The sequence below is a fragment of the Micropterus dolomieu genome, linkage group LG06 (assembly GCF_021292245.1).
Source record: "Micropterus dolomieu isolate WLL.071019.BEF.003 ecotype Adirondacks linkage group LG06, ASM2129224v1, whole genome shotgun sequence".
In the NCBI taxonomy this organism is placed as follows: Eukaryota; Metazoa; Chordata; class Actinopteri; order Centrarchiformes; family Centrarchidae; genus Micropterus; species Micropterus dolomieu.
The window spans coordinates 19,927,833-19,941,663 of record NC_060155.1 but is presented as its reverse complement, the minus strand read 5'-3'; the positions used below and the strand labels follow the sequence as shown (position 1 = coordinate 19,941,663).

At 41.7% G+C, this 13,831-nt stretch overlaps 1 protein-coding gene across 3 annotated transcripts in view; it reads right to left on the bottom strand.

Annotated features, from left to right (window-relative positions):
- Positions 1-575: 575 nt before the first annotated feature.
- The window catches only part of LOC123971869 (glial cell line-derived neurotrophic factor-like), a 21,606-nt gene continuing 8,350 nt past the window's right edge, over positions 576-13,831 (bottom strand). For all 3 annotated transcript variants that reach the window (XM_046050896.1, XM_046050895.1, XM_046050897.1), the window contains 3 exons: positions 4,838-4,908; positions 2,691-2,904; positions 576-2,405 (listed from right to left, as the gene is read on the bottom strand). In XM_046050896.1, coding sequence (XP_045906852.1) covers positions 1,909-2,405; positions 2,691-2,904; positions 4,838-4,908 — 782 coding nt within the window. In that variant the 3' untranslated portion in view covers positions 576-1,908. The remainder of the gene's footprint in view (positions 2,406-2,690; positions 2,905-4,837; positions 4,909-13,831) is intronic.

The following is a 13,831-nucleotide window of genomic DNA, read 5'->3' as shown; positions in this document are numbered from 1 at the left end:
GTTGTAAACAGCCAATGTGAACACATCACCTTTTTAAAAAGGAAAATTGTTACAGTCAACTGTGTGAGCTGTAGGTCTGTGCAGAGAAATAAAATGACACCATAGACATCACACTGCTGTGTTCTACCCAGGGGACAGGGTGGTGGGGGTGGTGGGGGTGGTGGAGGGGAGTATACAGAAGATCCTAGAAAGAATAGCTGTGAATGCGGGGAGGGGCACATTGAGAATGCCTGTGAGATTCCCATGCAGAATTTTGTACTACACCGCTGGCTCTACCTGTTCTGGTGGTTAAAAAACAATAAAAGATTTTAAAGCAAACATTCTCAGTTGAACAGATATGTGGCAGGGAAACCTGCTTTGTTTAGTTCCAACAGAGGACAGATACCCAGGTACCCATTTTTTTTGTTTGTTTTAGACCAGCAGGTGGCTCTACAACACAAAAAGTCCTGTTTAAATTGAACTGGAAAAAGCTTGTGGCGTTGATCCTGTTCACAGCGAAGAATTATGGAAGTCACTTTTAAGAAAACTCAGACGAAGTCATTTTTAAGGTGTGTAATCAGTGAAGTAAACAGTTATGTATATTAAAAACTTTATTCCCTTGGAAGATAATGCCATACAAAAATAAAGATAACTTTATAAAATAATAATATTAATAATGTGACATAGTGGAAGTGTGTAACTGAATGGAAATACTCAACCACATGAGAAATGTTGAGGTCTTGTAGTATAAACGTTTGATTTGTTGTTTCTGTACCCACAATCTGGACACTGAGACTGACTTTCCCCAGAATTAAACACAAAACTAGAGATCAGCTGTCAGACTCAATTATGCCAGGTGCTCTTGAGAAAGAACATATATTAAGTTTACCACATCATTTCAATGTAGGTCAATTCATTTCTGATATCTATATTAGGATTTTTTGGGATGAAATGTAACACATAATCTGAGCTGTTGTGTTAGTGTTTTTGTTTTATAAAAGCACTAATTTCAGAAATGTTTATTGCATTCAAACAAATTCTGCCCAGAATCAAAGCCCAGGTTTACTAGGCCTTGCATAAATGTGAAAATCAGCACCTTGAAAATAAAAAATAAAAAATCCACGTACTTGTATGTGAGCAGAAGTAACTGTCAAAATTATCTTGGCAATAAATAGATATTTATCTACAATATAGAGTTAATAAAAACAGCTCTCATATCAAGCTATAATAAATAAATAATTTATCAGAAATAAATATATTTTACTCTTATACAGTAATACATGAAGATGCATGGCATCCATTTGGTTGAGTTCACCTGAACATAGAAGTGGTAAAATGTTGTTTTAATGTGAAAAAAATGATGATGCTTTTGGGATGAGCCATCTTCACTGTGAGTAGTGATCATCATATTAGTCTTTGTTTCAGTCTGAATCTGAATATAAACGCGGTGCCAAGTCCTTTATTTATGGCTTTTCTTTATATCTGTTAAGCTTGAGCCTTCAGGTCTCATCCATATAAAACAGTCATGTCCACATACAGTCTCTTTTATGTGTAATAACTGCATCGGTTACCAGTTATTCAGGTGAAAACAATTCACTCTTGGAAGATGTAACAATAAATCCACACAGTGAATCCCTGAAGACTTCCCCCTCAGTCTTTGATTTTGACCTTTGACCTCCGTCATCCAGCTGTGCCCAGACCTCTTCCTCCTCAACAGGAAATACATCACAGGAAGCCAACAAGTGGCCTCCATCCTTTCTCATGCAGCTTGTGTGTGTGTGTGTGTGTGTGTGTGTGTTACAGCGCCCCCCTGTGGCGCCTCCCTGTACCCAGGCCTTCTTCACACAGCATCCACCCTGGGCCCCTTGACTTCTCTCTGTTCAGGATGGGTGACACCCCTCCTCGTCACCTTCTTCCTCGTTCATTTCTTCAGCCCATACACATGCAGCTGGCAGCTGATAACGACTGGATGGTCCTCCATGTGGTCTGGGCGTCCATGAAGGAAACTGGCTCGTAACGGTCGGGCCTGCAGCAGGGCTGTCTGCTGACATTGCGCTGGGGCACCGAGCCCTTCTCCAGCAGCGCCTTCAGTGCCAGGTCGTAGTTTGTTCTTGAAGACTGGCAGGAGCCCACGCAAAACTTGAAGAGGACAATCTCATCCGAGTCAAACCCCAGGCCCAGGTCACGAACCCTCATCTCTCTCTTGTCCACACGGCAGTCTGTGCTGCTCTGCTTCAGCTGCCTGTTTCTACCTTTACGCTTTCTATCTCCTTTTCCAGTTGCTTCCTCCTTTTCTTTCTTCTTCCTCTTCTTCTTTTTCTTTGGTGATCCGCTGGGTTGAGGTTCCGAGGGGTCAGAGGACCGTGGAGAGCGCCCCGCCCAGCGACTATTGTCATGGTCATCCACTTCATCTATTACAAAGGGGTCTAAAATGGAGAGGAAAGAGGAGTGGCAGAGAGAGCTACAATGAATGTGACCACGTATTGAGGAAATTCTGAGTAATAACATGCACATTCTCCTGCAAAATCTCAAATTTCACTTCTACCTTCTAACTTAACTTAAAATGACTAGTCGGCCTTTAAATCATATGTAAATATATTTTGATGGCTGAGACACAAAGCAGATCCCCAGGCTCACACCCACTTCCCACTCTAATACTGTCTGGTGAAGCAGATGTGCTGCAAATTACACTTTCATAAGACCTTAAGTACCATATAGAGCATGCCAAGTAGAGTAAGGGTCACTGTCGCTTTCCTGCTCCTCGTCCTCCACCACCTCTGGCAGCGTTACAGGAAGCTCTCGCTCCTCTTGACCTCCCAGCACGCCCACAGCATGCCCCGAGTCTGATCCCACACCAGCAGTACCAGCTTTCATATGAGCTCCTTCCACTAGAGGCAGCAGAGAGAAGAGCACCCACAGCAGCACCTACAGGAGGCAGAAGTCACATGTTAGCTGGTGAATAAAGGATTGTCATCCAAAAAGACAGTTGCCACTGTCACACTGCCTGTCTGATCGGCCTGGTTTAGTTTAGGTCTCTGTGAGTTTTGTTTATTGGTCTGTTCAGTATCTGTTATTTAGTATGTGAGTTCCAGTTAGATTCTTGCCTTGTGTTTTGAAACTTGTTAGTATCTGTCTGTTTTCCCCTGCTGTCTCTCTGCCTGCCTGTCTGCTGTCTTTATTAGTATCACCTGTTTGTGCTCCCGCCCTCCTCGTTAGCCAGTGCTTAAATGTGTGTGACTTCTGTTCAGCTGTTGCTGGTTCGTTGTGTGTTCATCCACTGCCGTGTGTCTTGCTTGCCTGCCTCTGCTACCTCGTTTGTTGGATTATCCTTTTGTTCTGTCTTCCCCTGGATCATTTGTTTATGGACTGTGTTTTTGCTGCTCTGCGGACAACCTTGGTTTGGACTCTGCTGTAAGTTTAGTTCCTCTCTGAGTTTAATAAATCCTAAGAGACTGTATTTGTCCCGCCTGCTTGTCCTGTGTTTGGGTCCTAATACCTGTTCCTGCCTGCACACATGACAAACTGTGACAGCCACAGGGACATGGAAAGTAACTAAGTACTCTCACTTCTGAGTAGCTTTTTCATTAAGTGGTACTCTTTTTAGTACTTTATACAATTAATAAATCTTTCACCTGCATTAATTGATTTTTTGCCACTCAAGGGCAGGACAACAAGTTGTAAATATGTTGACATTATCACCTTATAAAGTTGACATGGTGAAACTGTTAGCAAACAATTGACTATTTACATGCCAGTAGCATTTTATTTTGTCTAACATGTTTCATGTTTCTGTTCACTTGTAAAATGTAAATCCTACATTCAACCTCTTTTGATCTCTACCAGCTCCTCAGGGAAACCTGTTTAGCTGCTAAATGCCACACTATGTTCACCAGCTAGCTGCTAACTTTGTCAATCTCCAGTCTGTACACTATATGAAGCTAGAGTGCCATATTTAGCAAGTATAATGTGTTAATTAGTGAGCTATGGAGGTGACCTTTGGACAAAGTCAGGATAGCTGTCAGCCCCTGTCTGTCTTTATGCTAAACTAAGCACCTGCTGACTCTAGCTTAATTTTTAGCCTAGAGACAAGAGATTAATATCTCATCTAACTCAGCAAGAAAGTGAATAAGCGTATTTACCAACATGTAAAAATATTCCTTTAGATACTAGATTTTTTTTTTAGATGATGCACTGTTCTCAGCTGTTTCTAGAAAGAAGTTCTGGCTTTGTCCTCTTGACAAGACGGTCACCAGAGAAAGTGGCTGCTCTCATGGTGACCATACACTTAATAAAAAAACTAAGTTGACAAACTACTTTACTGATATAAAAACAGAAAGAAGAAAATTAGATATTACTTATAAAAGCGCATAAGACACACAGCTCTTCAAAAGCTCTTCAAATGAGCTACAGCAGCACTCTGTCTTAAGGCTGTTTCATCAAAAGTGATCTCACTTACTCTTCAGTAATACTTAAGTTAAATAACTCTGCTTTCTTTCCGCTCTGGATCAAGCTTTGTACACTGGCTTAGAATTTAGCAGTGAAAGCTTCGGCGCTGACATGGTTTAACGGAAAGCTCAGTTCTGAGCCTTGTCAGGATGGATTTCATTAACAATTTATACCTCCACATAACTCATCCTCTGGTTTATAGTGGTCTGTACTGTGGAAATGAAAAATGATAACCTAAGGTTATTTGCAGAGATGGTGATTTCATAAGTGAATAGCAAAAACGAAGAGTAAAAAAAAAAGGCAGCGATGGAGGAACAGATGGAGAGTAGAAGAAGTGACAGAAGATAAGAGGAAGTAAAAGTAGAAGATTTTCAGGGTGCTCTTTTGGCAACGAGGTCCGTTTCTGACAAACCTTGGCCTTTGCTGACATTACATAAGTAATCTCCTGTCTATCCTTCCTCCGAACCCTCCATCTGGTCCCACCTGGAGAAAGAGAAAGAAAGGGAGAGAAGAATGTAAGAACAAGAACAAGGCTTCACTCTGTCAACTTTCCTCCTCCCAGAACTCCCCTTGAAAAGGGTAACATAAACTAAAGGCACAACATGCGGGCAATATGATGTCTATACATACACAATTGTCCAGATACAGTAAAACAAAAACAGCCCTGTGGGCCCCTGAGCAAGCCGACATGTCACATAAATCACGTCCTCAATGCATGAGGACGGCGTGTTTGTTGCTGCTTCAGTAAAAGACCAGTGTTTGCTGCCAGCTAGCGTGGCTAGTGTTGGCTTGCCGGTTCATACATCCATGCAAACAGCCCAGTCCGGCAACAAAAGGCAGCATCTGCGATACACTTGTCAAAGGCATTCTTCAGGGTTACTCCTGTGGCAGAGGTACAAGCAGGGGGAACCAGGCATGGCGAGATCATTTCGCGGAGGTCTCAGACAAAAACCACAGAGATACAGGACAGGTGATATGAAGTTTCATGGATGTGAATGTTTATATACAGTACGTGCAGTGTGGCGGATTGTGCTGGCTGCGGAGCGCCACACGTCTTGAACATGAGGTCATCAGGTTCTTTTGTAGCGCCCCCAAAGGGAAAATCACCGGAAGTCCGAGCATCACGTACTTCAAAAACCTTGAATGTCTGTACAAAATTTCAAGCAATCCATCCAATAGTGGACCAGTTCAACCAATGAGTGTTTGATGTATTTTAATAGTTTTTAGGTCTGTAGAGGCAAGTAATTTTATAAGAAAAAAAGCAAAGGTTAGAGAAAAATCTGAATAGATACATAATTTTGTGAAGCAGATAAACATTTATTTTTTCCTCTCTCTCTTCTCTGCGACCCCATGTGGGAATCCTTCCCCACAGGTTAAGTCTATAAAATGTCAGAAAACAATGAAAAGTGACTATGACAATTTTCCAGAGCCCAATAACTACACCCTAGACAGGTTGCCAGTCCATCGCAGGGCCACCAATAACTATTAGTGCAAAACCCAAATATTTAAGGTGTGTTTCAACTTCAGGGAAAGTTGAGATACTGGGGGCTTCCCCTTCCCTTTTAGGGTTAGATGGACAGAGGTAGGACCTACATGCTACTTGCATTGAGGTGTTTAAGAGTTCCTACAATGATGTAATGTATGTTTACTATACATATTTTTTGATCTGTTTTGAAAGATTTTATAGATATAATGGAATTTACTGGTCACATGACCTACACAGTGTCTATTTAGCACACCTGTGAGTGTTTCTGTAATTTCACTATGTAAGCCTGAAGAAGCAATGGGCAAAACGCGTTGCTCACAATACATGCAGTCATTTCAGTGTGCGGTAGCTTGTTTCTGATTTTCCAAAAAAAAAAAACATATATATATATATATATATAATAAATAATGAAGTTGAGATCAAAAAGTTAATTCTTTATGTTGGAAACGGCAGTTAAAGCAATGCCATCACTAGGTCCGTTAGTAGCTGTTCTGGAGCTTTTGATCATCATCATCACATGATCGTCCTCATCAGATGGACTTTTCCCAGTTGTTATTGTAGGTGTTCAAATGTACATTTTCCTGAGCACTTTAAGGACTTCACGTTCATGTGTATAAAATCTATAATCTCAAAACAGAGAAAAGCAGTAAATCCTCACAAAGCAGGAACCAGCAAATTACTTAAATAATTATCAAAATCTCTTTTGATTACATTTCAATTGATTCATTGTATTTAAAGAGTTGGGGGGGGGGGGGCACTGGGAGGGGCCTCGGAAGGTCAAGGTTAAAAATTGCGAATTTGCTGTTGCTTTGGGGCAGCCTTAGAGAAACCAAATCGGCACAGGCTTTTAAAAACATTCTAAATCCCACTTTACTTTTCACAACAATTTCACTGTCATATGTTGTTGTTGTTTTTATTCAGTTTCACTTTTATTTCTCCTGTAAAGTCATTTGTAATTTGTTTTGAAAAATTCTATATAACTAAAGTTAGCCTACGTGCTTGCTAATGAACTCATCAATTCAGCACTAATGTCTGACCTGCTTAAATCTTACATGAACAACTTTTTGAAACAAATTTCTGCCCACAGATACTTCTAGGATCTTTGAAACCACTTCTGTCATCTCTAAGATGCTTTGTATAACCTTTGCACTGAGCTACAACAACACTGTACACCCATAGTAACAGATTCAAACGTGTACTATTCATGTATTTGTAGATCTCACCGATATGTAGAGTACCATGTTTATTTAACAGTGAAAAATAATCCCTCAGTTCTGTCTTGCGCAGTGAGATGGAAGACTGACAAAAGGTTACAGATCACAGGTCACGATAAGACCTGTTGATGCATTTATGCAATCTTGCCTGTTCCAGCTGCAACGATCTAGTTGAGGGAAAGCAAAGTTACAGACACTGAAGGGGTGGAAGGGGGGACAAGAGGATGAGGAGAGACAAACTGAGCATAATTCAGCCATATGGAGCACATGCAGCCGCTGAAACCTAAAACCAAACTGTGTTGTCTCGTCAGCCCTCGAGCTGATTTAAAACCTAACAGTAGTGTGAGGTGGGACAGAGGGCTGCGGATCCTCAGGAGAGGTGCCATTCTGAGTCCCTAATGCCACACCTGGGAGTGTTTAGCCTCTTTTAGATCAGCGAGCTGGGAGTCGACGCGGGCCTGTCTGCTGGTTCATTTCACCCCGACGCTCTGGAGCTGTTTACAAACCAACGCCTCCGGCCTTTTCGGGGATGAGGTGCGTGGGGGGAGTAGAGGGCTGGAGAGGAGGAGAAGAAGAGAAGGAGCAGGACACTGTTCCTTGAGGAGCTCCAGACTGACACAAGCCTACTGATGGTGTGTGTGTGTCTGTGTGTACAGTTACAGATTCAACATTGTGTGCATGTGTGTGTTTATGTGTGCTCAGAAAGCCGAGCATGTGTTTCTTCCTTGTTCGGCTGATTAAAGCCTTTGGTTTGTCCATCAGGCTGGATGTCTGCAGCAGGGAGAGCGGAGTTCTTGTCACCTTCTATTTGCATTGTGGTTCCTCCGCGCTCCAGTTGCTGTTCTCAGTTAGTTCATTGGGTAAGCCCTCCTGAAGCAAGTACAACCCATATAGCAAGAGCCAGCTACTACTTCCAGAGCACTTTCTGCTGTTCTGAATTGCTATTAGAAATAAAGGAGAGGGTGGATGTGGATTTTGTTTTGGGGATATTTATGAGGCAAAAGAACAAGGTGTCAGCTTTAAAACAGATGTTGCCAACACTAAAGTAACATCAGTTCAATGAGAAACAGTAAGCACTAAAGCATACAAACATAAAGGAATGTATTTAATCTCCTGAATGGATTCTTTCCATAATGTTGTCAGACACTTGTAATAACAATCTGAGCCTGTCAGTGGCAAAAACCCTGTTTCGCTGCCGCCAACAATGTTCGCTCAAGACTGGACCAATTACAAAAATGTTGTCCCAGTTAGTCACATAGACACAAAAACATCGGAAAACCCAGATTGAAAAATACCCAAGTTACCCTTTAACACAGATATTTTCAACAGAGACACGTCTTTGTTAAGAAAAGAAGCAGGACAACATAATAAATGTGTTTCTGATTAGTGATCTTGGTGCCTACTGTATACTATTACAGTGTCAGACCTAAGCTTTGCCCACAGAGCCTCCATAAATATCTCACCTTGTAGGAAAAAAAGAAAGCCCAGAACTCTCCGGTGTTTCGCCTCCCTCTAAAAGCCAAACTTCTCTAATAATGACCTCCTATTAGAGACGCGCGTGCATGTACGTGAAATGTTCTGACCTCCAGCTTTAACCTGTCACTACCGCGGTGCCTCATTGCAGGAGTGAAGAGAAAAACAAGAGTACAGTAAATCACCGCTGGCTCAATAAAAGACACCTGCAGTGTAAGAGGAGATGCTGGAGGGAGAGGCAGAGCACCAGGAGAGCCGTCTGATCACTACCAGACACTGAGAAATCTGCGGAGGTCCCACAAAAAGTAGCATGATGATATCGGCTGCACTTACATGTGCCCCACAGATCTGAATATATGCATCAAGACCAGGGTATAAACTTGCTTTAATGTTGCTTGTTGCGTTCTGTTGGCTTTTTAATATCTTTTCAGAAATATGTCGAACAAGAAGTTTCAGGGTGTGACACCAAGTCCTCACATTCTGGCTTGATGATGATCTGAGTGATGCATCTTTAAAAAAAAAAGTCCTCATTAATATGATGTCAAGGAGTCCTGTTTTCCTGCACTCTCTCTTTACTCTCATCTCCTCCTCCTCCTGTTTCTCATTTCCATCATGCTTAATTTCCAGCTTCATACACATTAAACATCTTTTTCTTTTGTTGAACGTGCTCTCTCCCTCTTTCCGACTAAAACAATTTCACTCTTCAGCCGTTAATGACAGCATGTCTTAACTATGCGAGGCAGCCACAAAGTCAAAGGAGAAAAAGCCAGAGCTGGAGCGATAGAGAGAATGAGATAATAAAAAAATTCACATGATAAGAGTGAGGAGAATTAAAAATAGAGAATGGGTAATTGTCCTAGGGAAAAGAAAAATGAAAAAAACGATAATTGAACCACTGAATGGGAGAAGTCTAAAATTGGAGATAAGGTGAACACAGGGAAGCGAGGGAATGACAAAATGAGAGTGCAGAAAGAGAGCACAGACTGAAGCCTGGCCAGTCTGTAATCCCATAATCCCTGGCAGGCAGGCAGGATGTAATTGCTCGTTAGTGCCAGTTTCCACTCTGAGGTCTGTCACTGCTGCAAAACCACAGAGCGCTGGCAAAATGAGAAACAGATAGCAGGTCCCATGCTTCGGTTCAGATAGGCAGGGAGACCCCCCCCACCCAAACACCCCTGAACGCACACACACACACACACACACACACCAGGACACACACATGCCTTTTCTGACTATTTCTGTTTTTTTTTCTTCTTCCATTTTCTCATAATCCTTTCTCTGCCACAATAACACACAAGACACATCTTTGTAAATTTCTCACACAGTATCACACACACAGGGGGCCGGGGCAATCAGAGGTGTGGACACTGCACAGCCTGCGGGAGGATGGTGAAGAGAGGAGTGGATCTGTATGACCTCACCCCTCTCTGAATTTCTCCCACCAGGAGGTTTTATTAACCAAGTGACAACATCTGAGCCTGTAGGTGCCTGAGATTCTTTCAGGCAACTAAGGGACATTAAAGCACGAGAGAGAAACATGCAGGGAGGGAAACTGTTTTTGTCTGAGAGGAATAAGGGGCAGGGTGACTGTGAATAACATGGGACGAAGGGGAGCTGGGTTTGATTCCAACTATGAAAATTGACCTGGCTAATGCAGTTTCTATAGTCTACACCAACTTTAAGTCATGCTGCGGCATGCTCTAGGAATGGCAATGTCGGTTGGTCCACCACCGTGGTCCAGACAGAAATATCTCTGCGCTACTGGAGGGATTGCCTTGACATTTTGTACAGACATTCAAGAATCCTATACTGAAGTTGGTGAACTTTTTCTCTATTAGCACCATCAGGTCAACATTTCAAGGTGTCCCATACTTTTGGTTTATAATCACACACCTGCAATACTAAAAACATTCCAACAAGCCTCAGATTTTAGCGTGCTAACATCTGCTAAGTAGGACATTTTAACATGCTAACATGCTAAACTAAGATGGTGACAATGGCCAGTTAGCTCATAGCACTGCTGTGCCTACGTACAGCCTCACAGAGCCGCTAGCATGGCTGTAGACTCTGAGTCTTGTTTAGTATCAATCAGTTTTATCAATATCAATATCAATTTTATTTATATAGCACACTTAAAACAACCAAGGTTGACCAAGGTGCTTCACAGTACAGAACAAACAGTAATTACACATTAAAAGTACAGCAATAAAACATTACAATATACAGTATTTGATATATAGTTTTGTTGAGACTAACTGACTGGTCATTTAATGGAAAATTGCTAATACTTTTAACATTCAACCAATCATTTTACAGCTTATTGCCCCTAGATAGCAAAAAGAAAAAAATGAATGCAGCTTTAAGATACATCTTCAATATTATGGTAATTATCTTGCTGATTGTCATTTTATGCGGGGTTAACTAGCCTCAGATTATGGAAAACAGTACCTCTTTCAAGCTTTGCCTGTAGGGTTAAACAATACAACCTGGACCTCATTAGAGGTAAACTTATTGGTTGCCTAATGATAAATCTGAGTGATTAGTGATTTACCTCATTGACCCTGCAGCCTTCTCTCCACACCAAAGAGAGGAGCTCCAGAGAAACGTGTCTAATGGTTCTCCAGTGGGATAAATGAAGCACTTTTAGTGTGGAACAATGTGTTTGAAGTGTAACAGTTCTGGATTAACGCCCTCACACGTGCAGGTTCAAGTTGCCAAAGGAGCTGTGGAGAGTTACTGCTGGTCATCAAAGCACCAGGATCAGCAGGTCACAACAAGCTCGATCTCATGCGTGTATCCACGGGACGTAAAAGTGTCACCTGTGACCAGTGTGTTAACCTGACACTTCAACCCTGATGGCAATATTACGACAGACAGAGAGACAGAGAGAGATAGAGCTGTTATCATCTCAGCCATCAAAGCCACCTGGCTCTACTAAAGGAAACATATTCTCACTGTGAAGCATCATTGTTGTTAGAGACAAACCCCAGAGAGCTGAGGCTGTAATAGAACTCACAGCAGAGGAAACTGGCCAATATATACCTGGGATATCCAGGTATATGGCATCCAAATGGAGTTGTGAGCATATTAAGCAATATATTTTGTTGGGTTTCTGTAAATAATATCACAGATTACGGTCTAGAACTGCTCTTTTATGAAAAGCGATGTGATGCAATAACTGTTGTTGTGATTTGGCGCTATATAAATAAAACTGAATTGAATTGAATATTTTATCACCTCAATCCTGAAATTAGAGTATGTTGATTTAACTGCTCAGATATCTCAGACACTCCCTTGATGTTTCCAGTGAGCTGTTTTCAGACATATAAATAAAACTTTTCCTTGTGTGTGTTACACATTTCTGTTCTTACGTGCCTGACTAATTACTACTTGTGTGGTAAATTTCCTGCATAATAGCTGTTACTGTAGCTGGTAGGCACACAGCCAATTCCTGTCAGGACTTCTGGCTTCCCTCTTATCATTTAACTGCTTCAATCAATCTGTCAATTAACATTTCATTTAGAGCAAAGGAAAACTGAACTACAATTGTTCATCCAGCAGTGCATCGGTAAGTTAAAATGGCTTAAAGTCATGTAGTAACCTGAAATAATTGGTGTGCTACTTAGCTCATGTAATTAGCTGTTTTTGTGACACCATCTCCACAGTGGGGAGGAAACCTTAAATAAAGACTAATGTGTAATACATTGAATTAATAAACCAAGTGGAAACCAAGCAGTCAGATATTAAGACAGATTTTAGCAAACCAACAATTTAACCAGATTGTTTTAGCTAGCTTTTGGATTTTGTTTAAAACTGCACTGATCAATATTTATTTATTTATTTTAATGACTATGTGTAATGTGAAAAGGATTGATTGTAGTGAGAGAGTCTGACTCATAGTCACCCGACTCTGCAGTTCCTTTTAGTTCCACAGAGCATTTTAGCATATTTTATTAATCTTTTGGCTTTAGTTTTAGGGCCCACAACTTTACTGTTCTGATTCATTCTCAGCGCTCTCATCAGCCTCGTTTTCAGACGTAGCCAGCAGCTGTTTTCAGTGAAAAGGCTCTGATAAACCAACTTTACTCTACCTGTTCAGCACCAAATGACAGACACAGTTAGCAACTATCTGGTGAGAACAGTGGAGCATTTAGCTGCTAAAGAGCCAGATAACTAGCAATTACATCGGTAAATACAATGTTATTATTAGAATGATAGCAAATACTACAAAAACACCACAAAGTTGTAATAAACCAACAATTTTCCTTTAATACACAACCAAAAAAACAGCATCAGCTTTTGAAGCTGAAAAGCAAAATGAACCTGCCGTAGGATTTTCCACAACAGCTGTAACTTCCAGGATGTTCAACAGCCTCTACAAGATTAAGCATGCAGGGTCACTGGAAAGTTTGGGTAATGTGCAGTTAGCACTAATTAGCCACATAGAAACACAGTGCAACAGACTTATACGCGTCTTGTGACCCAATCATGTAAATTAGACGGGACACCATCATCCGCCTCACTGGGCCCGTTTCCCATGAGTGCTAAGATAAAGACAGCCTCCTGATGCGACACATCTGTGTCCTCACCGTCTCACTCTTCTTCATGTTTCTCACTAGGTTTCCCAGTGTCCCTGACCCTAATAACCCAAATTCCTGCCTGATTAAGTTGGTTTTAAAAGGAAGCCACACACAAAGCGGTTGGGTGAGCCTCACCTTAAATGGGAACACATTTTAGCAGTGTTGGAGCGATGATCAGAGGGTAGGATTTCACTTTCCGGTGTTTGTGAGGACGGCGGCACTTAAAAGGCCACAAAGAGGAGAGAGGGAAAGAAATAAGGAGAGGGATGCAGAGGAATAGATATAAAACCACACACATTCAACACAAAACAACTCTCGGTCTCTGTCTTTCTTTCTCATCCTGCCTATTTTCTCTCAAATCCACTTTGTAAAACTGATATTCCCACCCCAAAGAAGCTTTGCACACACATATTTGCACACAGAACCCCTCACCTTTCATACAAAACCATAAACACACTGAAATTCCCTCTCCCACCATCCACCCACCCTCACGACCTTTCCTTGCTCCCATCTCATGTTGTTATTTCTCCAAATTAAGCCCACACTGAGCTCGAGAGTAGCAGTCAGAAAAGTGGCCATCTGTGACACACACACACACGCATGCACGCGCACACACACACACACACACACACACACACACACACACACACACA